Consider the following 17,457-nt stretch of genomic DNA (forward strand, 5'->3'; position numbering starts at 1 on the left):
GGTTAAGCGGTTACTCGTTCAATTAACTCTAACCATGTTAATGTAATGGACCTTTGGAAGAACGGAACAGAAGTTGTATTACACAGTACTTATATGTAGTTTCCTTAAACAAAGCGAACAAAAATTCGCTCCGAGAACGGAGCTTTTTCTTTGTTCCGATCAATTGACAGACCCTGTTGAATATAAAAACTGTATTCATAGATACTACACGATCTCGAAAAAATATTATTATATTTCTAATTTAAATGCACATAAAATGCTTATATTATGTACAATACTTCTTAATTATTGCAAATAAAACGCAAAATTCAGGTGTAAACATTTATTTCATTTTTAAAATTCAGAGTAGATATTATGTTCTTAGTATAGAGTATACAATGAGTATAATTAATGACACAGCTTATCTTAAACACAGATAATATAATACTGTCCTAACTATGATATAATACTGTAAAGTTTAATAAAAGGATCAGATTCTTTGGTTACTTTTTTTTCTAGAATGAAAGCTTTAGAAACTTTCACAATTTTTAAGTTAAATAAAAAAAATTCAGTGTTTCCCAGAATTTTCAAGTTTGATGGAAGACTAATTATTGGCTTCCTCTTCTCAGAGCTTCATAAAATATGTAATTACTCGAACTTTCGAAATCCTGCCATCTCCTATCTCCATCTACTTTTTCTTCCGACCGTCGACCATTGTACTTATTCCCATAGTCTACTCTTCTTAGTAGATACATAGGTTCAAGCAAGTTTTAAGTACTCGCTACGAATACACCTTTCCAGTACATATATAGGTTTTAGGTAGCTTCAAACAAGTCTGCTTGTTCAGATACAAACTGGTAGTCTTCCTAGAAGTTTCACAGACAAGTTCAAAGTCTACTCGCTACAGATACACCTTTCCAATATGTTATAGATTATAGGTCATAAGTAGCCTCAAACAAGTCTGCTCGTTCAGAAGCAATGTTTTCCGACGGCACACTCATCTCTCTCGCAGGATCAAACCTCGTTCGGATACTACAGATACACCATTATATAGGTTATAAGTAGCCACAATCAAGTCTTCTTTTTCAAAGACAATATCTTGCAACAGCACACTCAGATACAGAACTTCCAATATATTATAGGTTATAGGTATCCTCAAACAAGTTTTTTCAGATACAAATTCTTCCATAGCACATATATTTGTGCTTAGATAGTGAGTGTGATCCCATCGATGGGTTTGTACGCGTGTGCGTGCAGGAACACGCCGGCGGAGGGGCCCTCGCCGCACGCGCGGAGGGGGAAGGGGGGGGCGGTCAGCGCTGAGCGGACGTGTATGTGTGAGTGTGCCTGAAGAATAAAATATAATCAATATAAAAAAAATGTGTGCGTGTACTAGTGTACACACGTAAGAAGTGAAACTTATGACCTTACTCTTTATGACCTTAAAAATGTCACGAGTATGGCGTAACGCAAAAATGTCACGCGTACGGCGTAACGCAAAAATGTCACGCGTACGGCGTAACGCAAAAATGTCACGCGTACGGCGTAACGCAAAAATGTTACACTAAATTTTTGTCCAACCCCGATAAAGAAGTTTCACTTCAAAAACAAAAAAAGACGCGTGGCACTCGGGGACTGCCGCGGTAAAGCTATTGCATAGCATGCCTTTAAGCCACACCTCCGAGCCCGTCGGAGTGGGGAGCGTGAGGTATTTTCGTTACGGATTTTCTCGATTCGGTCCCCGCCCTCAAGGCCCGTGATAGAAGCTATGCAATAGCTTAATAAAGATTTAACGGTTTAAAAAAACTATAATGCAGAAAAATTTATAAGATACGTAACAAATCAGTTGAATGGATATGTTCAGTGAGGATTTCTGTGCGTGCGTTGCATGTGTGCGTGTGTGCGTACGTGCGTGCGTGCGGGTGTGTATGTGGGCGTATAAACGAATGAATAAATTCTTCATTTAAAAAATCAGTGAATCAATAGGTATCCAAATTATAAGCTAGCTATAATAAAAAAAAATAGTAAATATATAAATACATTACACTCACCTCGCCCTCATACAAACACCTCAGCTCTTTCAAAGCGGGGTGTTCCGAGAGATACATCAAGTCAACACTATGGAGTTCCACATCAGTGTCCAGATGTTCCAGCTTCGTGAGCCCGCTGGCCAGCTGCAGCAGGTCTGCAGCCGTGAGGTCGCAGCGCCAGAGCTCCAGCTGGCGCAGGTCCGGCAGTGCGGCCGCCAGCGGGGCGATGTGCTGCGAGCTGAACGAGCTGGCGCTGAGGTTCAGCTCCACTATACTGCGGGACAGCTGAGGGATCAGCTCCATGAGCGCTGTGATACGCACCTGACACAGAAGGAATAATAACTTATTTGCTTCTTTTGCCAAAATAAGTACTAAGAGAAAAATAAATAAAAATGTGTGCGTGTACTAGTACACGTAAGAAGAGAAACTTCTTTATGACCTTATTTTTTAAAAAATAATTTACTATATTATGCAACTTTACAGAAATACGTCAATGACGCGTATAAAAACAAGATGACGCGTAACGGATAAATGTCACGCGTAACGAAAAAATGTTACTCTAAATTTTTTTTTACACCCCGTTAAAGAAGTTTCACTTCAACAAGAAATAAATATTATTATATAGGTACTTACTTGAAAAAAAAACGAAACAGTTTGAAACACAATCAAGGATGATACATATTTTAATGGGAAAAAAACTGAAAATTAAAAAAAGTACCTATAAGTTGCTTGTCTGTGGAAAAATATAATATGAATAAATAAATAAAAATAATTCTACATACATTCAGAAAAATAAATATGTTTATGTACAAATATAATTAATAAACTCTTTATAATTTACTAGAACCAGTTAGATTTGAAAAAAATAAAATATTTAATTACAATGAAAGCAATTAGCCATATTAAAATGTATGACTCGGTAATTACATGATTATAATGTTATTTTCATGGTTAAGTAACTATATAACAATGAATAATTACCTACAATTTTATCTGTTGGAAATTGGAATGCAAATCCAATTTTAATCAAGGTGGTCATGGCTAAGTTAATTGCAACAATAATAATATTTTTTTTTAATAATGAAAATCTTGTTCAGTTTATTAATGTATGAATTTGTATATTCCTTGCTTTCCTTATAGGTTCAGTTATTAAACCATTATTTTTAAATCGTCCGGAACAAGCATAAATAACGAATAGTGTAATGTATATTCACACATTCCACTATTTATTCCTCTAATAAAAATAAAGAATATAATTAATGAAAATTAACACATTTGATCATTTCATATTTTACAATGTATAATTTATTATATAATGGATCAAATCTTTGATACACTATATATTTGTATCTTTCTTTCTATTACTTGTCTCATAATAACTTATAACTACGATTGCCAAACAATCCCGAGTCTCACCATCCTGCTGCCAGTGATGTGCAGCACCTGGAGCTTGGGCAGCTGCAGCACGTGCGCTACACCGCGGGCCGTAACCGACCAGCACGCATACAGCTGCAGTTGCAGCAGGTTGATGCACTGGCTGAATACTAGCCATCTGAAGACATCACCCAATTAAGTCAACCAAGCTCCATAAAACAATACAATATTCTAATGTAATTCTATTAATTTAAAATTCTTGTGTTAGTAACTATACTACTTTATAACGGCTGGACCGATTCTCATGAAACTTTGTGTGCCTATTGGGTAGATGTGAGAAACAACCAAAATTTATATTTCATACCTCTAAGTGATGAGAGTAAAGCTGAACAATGTTTGAGACATCTAGTTTTGTATAAAAGAGTTAGTGGAAGTAACTATAATTACCTCGGATCACTAATTTCAGGGCACCTTAGAGTTAAATGCGTTAAATGTTTGGCTTGTATAACAATCATTGTGGACATTTCGTTGACAGCATAGTACTGACTCCTGCCATACATATGTAGAGCTTTTAGTTCTTTACGTCTCGCTAAGTTCAATAAATAACCAGGTTGGATGTTGTTATTGAGGACGATAGAGTTAACTTCAGGCGGTGGAAGGTAGCCCGTGTGAAGATTTTGCAATGTGAAAACATCTAAGTGACGGAGGGTTTTAATTGAGTGTACACATTTCATAAACATTTCTCCTGAAAAATAAATAATTTGGTTCTCATATATGTACCCATTATTGTAATAAATAATATAGATTATAGCTGCTAGTTATTAATTTGAATCATAATTATAAATGAGCATTGCAAATATTTACATGATACAATGTGATGTGCAATGGAATTTAGGCGACTGCAATAAATTTACCTTCCATATCAGTGAGTGTTCATATCAATATTATTTCAATTATTTTGCCTCATCTTAAAATGCCTTTCTTATTTACTTTATCAAGGAAATCAAGTTAATACATCTAAAATATAATTTAAGAATTATAATAGCTCCATCCGGAATGATTTGAAATCACTACATAGTATAAAAGTCGTTTTCTCTGTCCCTATGTATGCTTATATCTATATGCCCTATTATACATTATACTCTTTGGCTTATATCTTTAAAACTACGTAACGGATTTTGATGCGGTTTTTTTCACACCTAGCACACATGGATAGAAATGTAGATTTATGGCTTATTTTCTAACAAATATATAATATTATATCGCTAACCTAGTGGAAAATTGTCACATAGTACAAGCTCTCGAATATTCATCGTGTTAAAATTTATCGCCAACCCGCGAGGCGATTGACGACTAGTTTGATGTCGAATACCAAAAATAGCCACCACTCCCTTGTGCGTCTTCAATACTTTATTGTAGTCCCACATCGTTATGACCCTGTGGGACACCACATTTTTCCACCTTCGACAAACTTTTGATACGATTGACCACAGAATTCGAGGCGGTAGATAATCGAAAATCGTTAATAGAATTTCGTCCGGTAGATTGTCCATCTTTGAAATGTTCTCTTAATGAAATTTTAGAATGAGAAATATAAGCTTCTATTCAGTCATCAAGCATATCATTATCATCACCCAACCTATGTTTGTCAACAATAAAATGTTTAATACATAAATCAATAAATCAAATTGATGATGACAGATGACAGCAAATTTGACACAATGCACCTTACACTGCACAGATGTGCACTCACAGATGTCATCAACATCAAGACAAGAAAAATTACATAAAATTATTGAAATACCATTAAATACATTACTTAACACGTATTATCAACAGCTTAACCATAATGTTCAAAAATTATTACCTATCAAATTCAGGAGATAAAAATATAGGTTTATTTTTAAAACAATGTCATGTCAAATACAAACAGCTGACTGTCAAAATATAATAACAATCAGTATTTAGATCAACACGAATAAATTAATTGACTGAAGTTATTTAAAATTAAATCCTAGTCTAAGTTTCTACCAAATCTTCCCCGCCGATTTCAGTAAGCCGATAATGTGGTTATCGCCCTAATCTACAATAATAGACAAAATGAGAATGATAACCTTAAATATGTTACGAATGACGAAAAAAATTAATAACTTAGCTCAATTACGATGTTTCTGTGAAGTTATACAGCGGCCAACTGATGCACCACAAAAAATTGTTGGTGAGGGAATAAAACTTTGCGATTTCTTTCTGTTATGATGAAGAATTCACTGCTAAGTGAACTACCTATAGCTTCATATTGTCTTGTAAACTATCCAGATAAAATAATGTTTTATTTAATTTTATATTTATATGATAAAGACGTATATAATTGATATATGTTCATATTTTTATACACGACAAACAACTAGCTGGAAATATAAATTTATAAAGAATAGAAAAAATTCGATCACGAGGCGGGACTCGAACCCGCATCCTTCGCGCCATTCCGGGGCGGATGCCTTACCGAAGGATGGGATTGGGCGCGAAGGATGCGGGTTCGAGTCCCGCCTCGTGATCGAATTTTTTCTATTCTTTATAAATTTATATTTATAAAGCATTTGAATGCCATAAAACCAAAAATATAAATTCAACTAGCTGGAAAATTATTTAAAATAAAATGTATTATATTTTATTTACAGGTGACCCAAATCTTATAGACATTCATCCTTCATGGAGGCAGGATGAAGACGAGGATCTAAGGAAGCAAGTCCTCAGGGATATGAGGGTCATTCCCAACTTCATTTCTGAAGAGGAAGAGACCTCGCTGCTCACTGAGGTTGAGTCACAGCTGCGGAGACTCAGATATGAGTTCGATCACTGGGATAATGTATGTGCCTTTTAAATTTTTATATTTTTTTTAATTTTTTGAATGATTTTCAAATCACAATGGAAAATAATGGTAAAAGGTTGTTATTGACTTGAATTAAATAATATTCAATCGGGACAAAATTGTCAGTATTGGCTGATTAAAGTATATTTTTGACAGATGTCTTAAAGAAGTACCAGATGATGGCCAACAACATCTACCCTTGCTTAATGAAACCCATTTATAAGTAAAGATATTTGGCAGGCGATCGTAGGTTACCGCGAAACGGAACGCAAGACATGGAACGAGCGCAACTCGGTGACGCTGTGCCGCGTGCGCGCCGCCGCGTTCGAGCCGTCCGCGGCGCTGCTGCCGCACGCGCACGTGCTCGACCTGGCGCCCGCCGGCTACATCAAGCCGCACGTCGACGCGGTGCGGGTGAGTCTCCGTCGTGCGGGCAGTGGGAACATGTTTGGGTCAACATTTCCCCTTTTAAAATTATATACCTGCCTTTAACATGCATTTCTCTGTCGTAATCAGTAAAAAAAATATTTTTACTGATTATGGGCATGCCATGATAATATAATATTATGAACAATGAACAAGAATGAAAATAAAAAAATCTTTATTGAAAAAGTTTATAAATGAAATATATGTTTAAGTTCTGTGGGGACACGATAGCGGGGCTGTGCCTGCTGTCGGACGCGGTGATGCGGCTCATGCACGAGCTGCGCGCCGACCTCGCGCTCGACGCGCTGCTGCAGCGGCGCTCGCTGTACATCATGAGGTGATACAGTCTATATACAATAATTATATTACAGGGTGTGTCAGTTCTGAAGCGACACGATAAATATAATTTATGTAGTAGACAAAATCATTTGATATAGTCTTCTATATTTTGAAAGCGTCATGAAAATCAACCAAACAGCTTTATTACGCATTGTTATAATTTGAAAAAAAATAAACCAAATTCATAACTTTAATCAGCAACACATACACAACTTTAATCAGCAATACAATATTATATTTAAACCAAAAATATTTTTACAGCGGGGTTGCCAGATACGACTTCAACCACGCAGTACTGTCGAACGAAGACAGCAAGTTCCGCGGTGCTAGACTAATAAAGAAGCGGCGTGTAGCCATCATCTGCAGAGAGCAACCCAATAAGGAGTCCGATTGACACCTGTCACTTATGTTCCTGTTGTCTATGTCATTTTGTTTATGTTATTTGACACTAGTTTATACTTTATAGCCACCAGTGTTGCCTGCAAAGCATGATACACGCATATTCAGTAATTTACCTAATGTACAACTTAAATTATACTTTTATTTTAACTCGCGATTATGATTAATGTGATTGTTTGTAATTTATTGAATGTGTGTATAATATGCCTGTGCGGGAAAGTAGAGAGAAATATTAATATTAATTATAAAATGCGGGGAATAAATCTAGAAGACTAGATCTATTTCCTTTCGAAACCCATGAAATAGTCAGTGAGTACAAACTTGATTGTGGAAAAAAGAAATGTTAATTTCTTGTGATACCTGTAGTATTATTTAGATAATAAATTATTTTGTTACTCTTGTTAAATAATGTTTTATTTATTTACCCTATTTTAAATTATCTTTTTAGGTGAAATAATAGTAAATTTATGATCATAACACTTTATTTAAAAATATTTCATTACAACTTATATATTGTATAATACACTCTCGTACATACTTCAATTTCTATATTATAGAAACTAAAACATCATCTCAAAAAAAAAAAAGGTATATTATGTCTTAACACATTGTCAATCTGAATCACTGTATAATATTATTTTATAGATGAGTTTTGTCAAATAGTAGATACTGTATTATACAGACATTGACGTGCTATAAACATCATGACAGCCCCCCTAGTCAAGTTGTTTTCTGTTAGCGTAGCGTTCAATAGAATAGACTACGAATGTATGAGATTGACGTAAGCTGTAGATACAGCGTTCAATAGAATAGACTACGAATGTATGAGATTGACGTAAGCTGAAGATAAACGTATCTACAGCTTAGCTTACGTCAATCTCATACATGCGTAGTCTATTCTATTGAACGCTACGCTAACAGAAAGCCACTTGACTAGGGGGGCTGAACTGTGTTGTATAAAACAGTCATTAAAATTACAACTTTATTACGTGGTAGCAAGGTTTAAAGTCCATTGTCGCTCATTAGAAAACTGCCTAAATCACGCATAGGCAGTGTTTTGCTCGGACATTTGTTTTGAGCTATTGTTTATTATGTATCAATGTATAGTCTATACTCTATACAGATGATTTATCCCTTTGGCTCAGTGGTGTCTACTGGTAGTCGTTACCGTCGTCGAGGGTCTCCAGTTCGAGATATTCTACATCGCCATCATTTGCAGCGGCCCAGTCTTCGTCCTACACACATTAATAACGTATAAATATAATTTTGAGACGTTTTATACATTGACTCATATTTAATGATCAGCTGAATCTAAAATCACGATATTTCATCAAGAGCGGGAATCAATTAGTAGCGTTTGTACAATAGAAATTATGTTAATATACAGAAATTATATTAATGTTGAATGTGCAATACATACTTGTTGCGCCTCGCGGCGGTGCACGTGCGAGTGGCGTTTCATGGCCGCCACGGAACCAAATCTGAAATTATTTTGTTACACATTTAAAGAAACTTGACATAGATACATATAAATAAAAATTTGTAGTTTTAAGTAAAGCTTGGCGATATTGATTTATTGTACGTATACAGTTTATATTACTTGAAACTGAAACTTGTTGAAAAAAATATTTGCACAATTTCCAATGCGCACTAAACCAAAGCCGTATACATACGTGCGCTCGCAGTGCGGGCACTGCACGGTGCGCTCCTCGTCCCGCGCCTCTCCCCCCGCCCCCGCGCCCCCCGCCCCGCCCGTCCCCTCCCCCGCCCCCGCCCCCGCCCCCGCACCGGCCAGCACCGCCCCCGCGGCGCCCGCGTGACGCGAGCGGATATGCGCCAGCAGGTCGTTGCTGCAGGGGAAAAATAACATAGACAAACTATTTTTTGGAACACAAAACTTTATCACACATGAAATAATACAATTAGAAATAAGTAATACACTATAATATAGCATGTTACTATCTTCTTTATTTAAAAATTATGTTAATTCATACCAATATTATAAATGCGAAAGTGTGTTTATTCGTTTTAATGTGACATGGCCATGGGTAACTTTTGACAGCGGTGAAACGACTCATACTAATGCGAATTTATAAGGGGAATCCGCGGGCAAAGAAAAATATATGAATATTGTTTTCAATAAAAATGATGATGATGATATTGTTCATGAAATTCATAATAATTCCATAATTCCAGGGCCCTGGTGAAAGCGCCCAACGACCGGGCGAGTTTATACGTTCGCTAGCTATGCAGATACTGAGCCATTCTGCGCACGAGCGGCCTGTGGATAGAGAGCATAGCGTACGGGATGTGGGTGGGAATAGGTGGGTGGTTTACTTTAATCAGTCGTAAAAATTTAACAATAGTTAGGGAAATTTTGATTGACAGAAAAAGTACGATAAGTCTGGAAAATTTCTATTAGCTGGAAAATTTCTATATGTTAGAAAAATTTATAAAGATAAGGAAAATTTGTATAAGTCAGGAAAATGTTTATAAGCCAGGAAAATTTCTATACGTCAGGAAAATTTCTATAAACAAGGAAAATTTCTAGAAGTCAGGAAAATTTCTATATGTTAGGAAAATTTATAAATAGATAAGAAAAATTTGTATAAGTCAGGAAAATGTTTATAAGCCAGGAAAATTTATATACGCCAGGAAAATTACCATAAGAAAGGAAAATTAAAGACAGGAAAATTTCTAATGTCTGGAAAATTTCTACACGTCAGGAAAATTTCTATGTCAGGAAAATTTCCACAAGTCGGGAAAATTTCTATAAGCTGGAAAATTTCTATAAGCTGGAAAATTTCTATAAGCTGGAAAATTTCTATACGCCAGGAAAATTTCTATAAACAAGGAAAACTTCTATAAGTTAAGAAAATTTCTATATGTTAGAAAAATTTATAAAGATAAGGAAAATTTGTATAAGTCAGGAAAATGTTTATAAGCCAGGAAAATTTCTATACGCCAGGAAAATTTCTATACATCAGGAAAATTTCTATAAACAAGGAAAATTTCTAGAAGTCAGGAAAATTTCTATATGTTAGGAAAATTTATATAGATAAGGAAAATTTGTATAAGTCGGGAAAATGTTTATAAGCCAGGAAAATTTATATACGCCAGGAAAATTACCATAAGAAAGGAAAATTAAAGACAGGAAAATTTCCATAAGTCCGGAAAATTACTATACGTCAGGAAAATTTCTATATGCCGGTTTTCCTATGTAAACGCGGGCGAAGCCGCGGGCGGAAATAAAGTTATTTATAAATTAGATATGACATAAAATAACAAAAATAAAGTAGTCAGTTGTGTGTGTGTGTGCGTGTCTCACCGCGTGGGGAAACGCAGCGTGCACGCATCGTAGCCGCACACGAAGCGGTCGGCCTGCCGGTGCGCCAGCGCGTGCGCCGCCGCCGCTCCCGGGCTCACCGCGCACAGGCACACCGGGCACAGCGTCGGCTCTGTGCACACAATAATATACTCGTCACTCTATTGAAAAAGTAGCCATGAGTACTGTTTGATAGGCAAATTATCATAGGCATATTTTTTCATAAATTATATTCGATAAAAATACATCTCATCATCTAGTTATCAGATCGGTGAAGGTTGTCCCCCCATCAACTTTTAGATAAATAGTATAGACTTATAGAACATGCACGTTACCGTGTTGCGAGGGCGGGTGGGCCTGCGCCCCGTGCGCAGCGAGCAGCGCGCGCGACGGGAACAGCTCGCCGCACACCTCGCAGCGCGCGCGCGCCGAGCACACCGCCGCGTGCGCGCGAGCGGCGCCTGCGGTCTGTGCGGGGGGTAATAATACGGAATAACATACATACAGTGGTGGACGTTTAATTAGAAATACGTAACAGGATGAAGTAGTCATCAAATTTATTTACTTTTGTGTATTAACGTATTAGTGATTAAGCATTATTTCATATGTAAAAGAACACCCGTTAATCTAGTTTTATAATAAATTGCTTATTTTTAATCAAACGTTAGCTTAAATTAATAAAATTAAACAACTTTAAGTGAAACCTGATTTCCAAGCATTTTCAGTCTGGACAACAAATTAGAAACAGCATGCTTCGAGTGTTCCAAAGTCAAATTAATTTGCTTTGCAGTATAAATGGGTAAAAGTAACAATTGTGACCCATCAACAAGAAAAATAATTTTAAGTTTACATTTTGACAAAAACTGGAGTTACAGGAAAAAATAAAACCATTTAGAGTGTTTGATAAAAAGATATTCAATGCTACAGTTAAAAGAGTTTATTTAAAAGAGCATGGTACTTCTGATTAAGTGCCTAAAAAAGCTCGACCATGAAAAACCACTGCTCGCGAGCATAGGCAAATAATTCTTTTCTCAAAGATGGATCCATTTAAAGGTTCCAATTCTATTAGAAAATATGTTTTTGCAAACGTGTTAAAATCTCATACAATCTAAGGCACGACGTTGTAAAGCCGTCGTTGTCTATAAAGATTATAACAGTCTAAAAACAACCCCATACATGCCCATACTATAATGTTTCCTCCGCCATGCTTAACTGTTTATTTATTATCTAAGGCCTGGTTAACTTAACGACGCGTGTATCCTTTGCCATCAAAATTGATTTAATTAATTTTAGTTTCATCCCAAAATAAAACTTTTTCACTGGCGTACTGTCCACTAGCAATATTTCTAAGTAAATGAAACACGTTGTTCCCTTCCTTATAAGAAGCTGTACTTTCCTGGCGTCTCTCCAAAAAATTTTGCCTCAAATTACCGCCTTCGAACCGATCTCATCGACACATTGCGAGGTTCATCTTCGGAAAAAAGTAATTTTATAATAGAATTTGAACTTATAAATGGATCCATCTTTGCCAAAAGAATCATTTGCCTATCCTCGCGTGCAGTAGTTTTTCATGGTCGAGCTTTTCTAGGCACTTTTTCGGAAGTACCATGCTCTTTTAAATAAACTATAGCATTGAATATATTTTTATCGAACACTCTAAATGATTTGCAATTTTCCTGTAACTCTAGTTTTTGTCAAAATGTAAACTTAAAATTATTTTTCTTGTTGATTGGTCACAAATTATACTTTTAACCATTTATACTGTAAAGCAAATTAATTTTCAGAAACTTTTAGATAGAATGTTTAAAAAACGGTGAAAATATTTGTAGAAGAAAGAATATTGGCGGCATTTCAACAGGTTTTGACTTTGGATCACGCGAAGCATGCTGTTTCTAATTTGTTGTCCAGACTGAAAATACTCGGAAATCAGGTTTCACTTAAAGTTGTTTAATTTTTATTAATTTAAGCTAATGTTTGATTAAAATTAAGCATTGTCTTATAAAACTAGATAAACGGGTGTTCTATTACATACGAAATAATACTTAATCTTTAATACGTTAATACGTAAATGTTAAATGAATTTGATGACTACTTCATCGTGTTACGAGTTTCTAATTAATCCGTCAGTCCTCGGATCACAGACACAATAGAAAATCTATTGTGTCTCGGCCCGATCGGGCCGCTCGGTGGTCAATGGGTTAAACGTCCACCACTGTATATACAATGTACATGTACAACAAAATACAGACTGAAGTAGAAGAACAGTTGCCAATGTCTATAATAGGAGCCTTAGAATTACACCTTTTACTTAATTTGTGACAACAACAAATTCAAAATATTACTGCATGAACTATGTACCAATATATAAACATTTTATATTCTTTCAATATATTTGAGAAAATTTTTGTACATAGGTATTTAATAACTGTCTGTAGGTGGACACTGGCAAAGCAAACTTTTTAATTTCTTTTTATTCCTTACTTATAAAAATTAGATTCGACAAGTTGGATAGAACCAAGAAGCACACACGTACCGGGAAGGTAGCGGCGCAGGCGTGGCAGGCCTGCGCGGCGGGCGCGGCGTGCAGCGCGGCGTGGTCGGCCAGCGCGCGCGCCGAGCCGAACTGCGCGCCGCACGTCCAGCACGAGTGCCGCGCGCCCGCGCCGTGCGCAGCCGCGTGCGAACGGTACTCACTCGCGCGCTAACAATCAATACATACATAGAAACAGAGCAATTGGTACATGGTATATAACTAATGGCCTTTCAAACGCATAATTATAATGAAACATGTATCTATCATCTCTGCAGGAGTGCAAGACACAAGATCTTCTATTATAATGGAGCTAGCACAACATAATACTTTACAATGTTATTGAAATTATGAAAAATATTATTATTCTAATCCAGGTAGATACAAATTCCACAAACAAAAATCGTTCAAATTTGTTAAGCTGTTAGTTGTTACTTTTCTATAAGTGGTTGAACTAACACATTCTAATTAATTATTGCTCTATGGATTAAACATTTAAATTTTAAAAGAGGAGTGAATGCTCTGCATGTGTTGATATTTTCACTATACAAAGTGCAGTTGTGAGCTTTTTAAATTGAAAAAAGATATAATGAACATTAAGTACTTACTTGAAATGACATAGGGCAAACGGTGCACTGGTACACAGACTCTCCGACAGCATTTCTAGCTTTCTCCATATCCTCATCATCCATAGAAGCAGCCGCAGCCAGCGCATCCTTCTCCACCATGATCAGATCATCTTCACTGTAAGACCCCCCCGAGTTCACCCCGGGCCCACCCACCACAATGAACACATCTATTTTTTGAGTAAGATCTAACAATTTCCTTCGCAAGTTTCGAATCTTTTCACTCAAGGGAGGCACGGAGCGTGCTGAAAGCGCAGAACTGAACTCGTAGGCGTCCACCGTGCGACGGATGCAGCTGGAGCAGAAACGTCCTTCTGGTACTACCTGAAAATTATTAACCGCGAAAACCTTAAAGAAAAATATAGTAAACAAAAAAATGATTTCTCTAACATTAAACTTCAAAGTCGTACATTTGAATTGGAAATTATAACTTTCATTGAGAAATTATCAACAGAACCTACCTTATTGTTATTTATCTGCAGTAACATAGTTCTAAGCGGCACTTGCATAGAAAGCGCGTTCGCGTCGTACTCTTCTGGAGTTAATAGTTCACCACCACTGCCACATATTGAACATACTTCCGATTCCACTTCTAGTTTCATTATTGCTGTAGCCATGTCTTAACTAATAATAAGGAATTTATAGGGGGAAAAGTAGTAAATACGCTTTTTAGTTTTTAGCCTGTTACAAACTAAAGTTTTAAGTTTATGCGAAATGACATTGTTGACAATTTTAGTTGTGATGTCAAAGTCAGTGTCATTCGTTTATTTTATTGCATGTACCGCATTTAAAAAGTTTAAAAAAGATCTAAATTAATAAAGTGGTCTGTAGAAGGAATTAAGAAAATCTGCCGAATAAAATATTAGGTTTCGTGAAAAGTGTCTGAAAAATTAACTGCGTAATGCGTGCACTCTATCTTCATTTTTAATATAGGGTGGGTAAAAAAATTTCGTCATGTTGTTTGACTCTAATTTTTTTTGAAGTGAAACGGGGTTGGAAAAAAAATTAGTGTAACATTTTTTCGTTACGCGTGACATTTTTCCGTTACGCGCCATCTTTTTCTTATCCCTACCACGCGTGATTCGACGTATTTCTGTATAGTTGCATATAGTAAATTATTTTTTGAAAAATAAGGTCTTAAAGAAGTTTCACTTCTTACGTGTGTACACTAGTATAACGCGTTTCATTAAAGAAACGAATCTTCAATGGCGGCCAAAGCTGACACTGACACGTGGTAGGGTCAGCAAAAAAGAAAATAAAAATAAAGTAAATGGATAATTATTTTATAAAATATTTCAATTTGTTTGTTGATAAACTGTTTTGTTATGGTATTTGTATATGAATTATCATATTATTTACGTATACAGAATGCCCCATGATACTCTTAATGAGCTCATAAAACTGAACAACTTTTTCCAGAGAACATAATATTATATCAAATTCCAATAAAATATTATTTCTCAGAGCAATAAACCTATCGAGTACTTGTATCGAGCGTATACAATTTACATATATTTGTTTCTCTCTATCTAAAGAAAACGTCGTATGAAAGAATGAGATAGCTATAGACTACAAGCTACGTTTCAACATAGTCATGGCACCATTTTTACTATAGGTACGTATTTAGATAGATAGAAGGTGATAGTGATGGGATGTGCTTCAATCGATAAAATCGTGAATGCATTTTGCATTTACGGTTTCGTGAAATAATAAATAATAAAAAAAAAAACAAAATTAATCATAAATTTCAGTTGAATACATTATTTGTTATAAATGCGAAATTATGCGAGAATGGATAACTTTCTCTTTCACTGCTGAACCGATTACAATGAAATTTTGTACATACACACATAGGATAGGTTTTATACCGGAAATCCCACGTGAACGGGAACTGTGCGGGATTTTCTTTAAAAACGCGGGCGGAAAGCTAGTATATTTTAAAATAAATTTTAAAACTTGAAATGTTACTAATTTAAAATAAAGATCAATAAAGTTAAAGGAGTGAGGAGAAAGGCACAGTCAGCATGAATTTTAACAAGTTCATAAAAGGACAGTCTTAAAGAAAACATTTTCCTTACATCCTACTAATGAAGCGAAAGTTTGTGAGGATGGATGTTTGATACTCTTTCACGCGAATACTACTAAACCGATTACAATGAAATTTGGAAAAATTACTTTTGATCCCGTAAATCCCACAGGAATGGGAACTATGCGGGTTTTTCTTTGAAAACGCATGTATATTAAGTATGTATTTCAATAGTAGTTTCTCATCTAAGAGAACTGTCATTTAATCAACCGTTTAATTTTCACATAGTTACACATTTAAAGTAAATGTGTAAAAAAAATTCCAAATAAAAATTCACTCACACACAAATGTATTTATTATCTAAAGGAACAAAAAAAAACGTAAGCATAAGATTGCACAATTCTTCTAGAGTATCCATCTTGATAACACGCAGGCTCGAAATGCAGTGAACACAATCTAGCAAATTTCGACGGCGTCCAATCTACACGTCTCATGTTTTATACCCATTTTTTATTTAGCTCTGGAAATCTAAAACAAAATGAATTTATTAATAATCTAAAAGAGAAACAACAAACTAAACAGATAAGTCAAATAAAACAACCACGTGGTATTTTTTATTTTCCTGCTGTAGAAAATTTACATCTATTATTTGCTACAACAACTACATATAAATCTGATATAAGAAACAAAATAAATAAATCAACGTTAATATGAAATAGATTTTTTGTCATACATCGATAATATACGCTAGATGTGTCACAACACTACGGTGGTAAACAAAATGCCAAACGTGATAATATTGTGACATTTTTTAAAAATTATTTAATTCTTTTGTATTCCACAACCCCATAAAGTGGGTAAATGTTACAGTTACAACATAAACTTATAAAAAAGCGCTTGATAAAACCTTCAAATAGGGTTAGAACATAAATATTTATCAATTTGCTGAAAATCACTTACCGATGGAAAGATATTTTTTCATTGTTTTTATCCAAAACTCCCATTCGACTAGTAATAGCCGGTAGCTAAACATACAATAGTCATTTTAGCACACTGACAAATAAAAAGAAACACTATACACTTTATATTTTCTATATATTTCGTTAAAAACACTTGACGCACCGAGACCTCCAGCTGGAAGGCAAACAAAACATAGCCGGCGCGCTACGTTTGAAGACAGTGCAGATACTCTATCGCTATCTCAATCTGACTTATGCTGTTATTGACTAAGAGTAAGTAGATTAGAAAATATGTATTTTGTTCTGTCTCAATATAAGAACTCTATAGGTTTATTCCTCTGAGTATTATTTACTATCGCAAATACATAATTGCCATTGTTAATTTATGATAAAAATTATTATAGGGAAAATCAAATAGATTTTAGTGATTTTACTTTTCCCTATTTTTTTTGCAGGCCGTACGGCCGTGTGTGAGTGAGAGGGAATGATAAGCGCCGCACGCACACATTTTGTTTCTGTTTTTTGATTGATTGATATTATATTAATTTCAATTTTATTGGTCAAGTCGAGAAGAT

General features: G+C 35.4%; 3 protein-coding genes across 3 annotated transcripts; 1 reads left to right on the forward strand and 2 right to left on the reverse strand.

Moving 5' to 3' along the window:
- Positions 1 to 326: 326 nt before the first annotated feature.
- LOC149898828 (uncharacterized) lies at positions 327 to 4,986 on the reverse strand. The gene is made up of 5 exons (XM_090114291.1): positions 4,654 to 4,986; positions 3,831 to 4,128; positions 3,426 to 3,561; positions 2,031 to 2,330; positions 327 to 1,326 (listed from the first exon to the last, which is right to left on the reverse strand). The coding sequence occupies exons 1-5, from the start codon at positions 4,934 to 4,936 to the stop codon at positions 1,186 to 1,188; spliced, it is 1,158 nt and encodes a 385-aa protein (XP_089970417.1). The 5' UTR covers positions 4,937 to 4,986; the 3' UTR covers positions 327 to 1,185.
- A 250-nt stretch (positions 4,987 to 5,236) lies between these two features.
- Positions 5,237 to 7,796, forward strand: LOC149898829 (RNA demethylase ALKBH7, mitochondrial). The gene is made up of 5 exons (XM_090114292.1): positions 5,237 to 5,601; positions 6,062 to 6,249; positions 6,493 to 6,666; positions 6,891 to 7,015; positions 7,279 to 7,796. The coding sequence occupies exons 1-5, from the start codon at positions 5,484 to 5,486 to the stop codon at positions 7,409 to 7,411; spliced, it is 738 nt and encodes a 245-aa protein (XP_089970418.1). The 5' UTR covers positions 5,237 to 5,483; the 3' UTR covers positions 7,412 to 7,796.
- Positions 7,797 to 7,891: 95 nt separating this feature from the next.
- LOC149898830 (uncharacterized) lies at positions 7,892 to 14,633 on the reverse strand. Its single transcript, XM_090114589.1, has 8 exons — positions 14,359 to 14,633; positions 13,880 to 14,221; positions 13,275 to 13,442; positions 11,077 to 11,209; positions 10,745 to 10,874; positions 9,090 to 9,266; positions 8,837 to 8,897; positions 7,892 to 8,651 (listed from the first exon to the last, which is right to left on the reverse strand). The coding sequence occupies exons 1-8, from the start codon at positions 14,512 to 14,514 to the stop codon at positions 8,568 to 8,570; spliced, it is 1,251 nt and encodes a 416-aa protein (XP_089970715.1). The 5' UTR covers positions 14,515 to 14,633; the 3' UTR covers positions 7,892 to 8,567.
- Positions 14,634 to 17,457: the final 2,824 nt, after the last annotated feature.

This window comes from Colias eurytheme, chromosome 21, assembly GCF_061535395.1.
Source record: "Colias eurytheme isolate Ceu_HAF_F1 chromosome 21, ilColEury1 Martin Lab GWU primary, whole genome shotgun sequence".
NCBI classification, from domain to species: domain Eukaryota; kingdom Metazoa; phylum Arthropoda; class Insecta; order Lepidoptera; family Pieridae; genus Colias; species Colias eurytheme.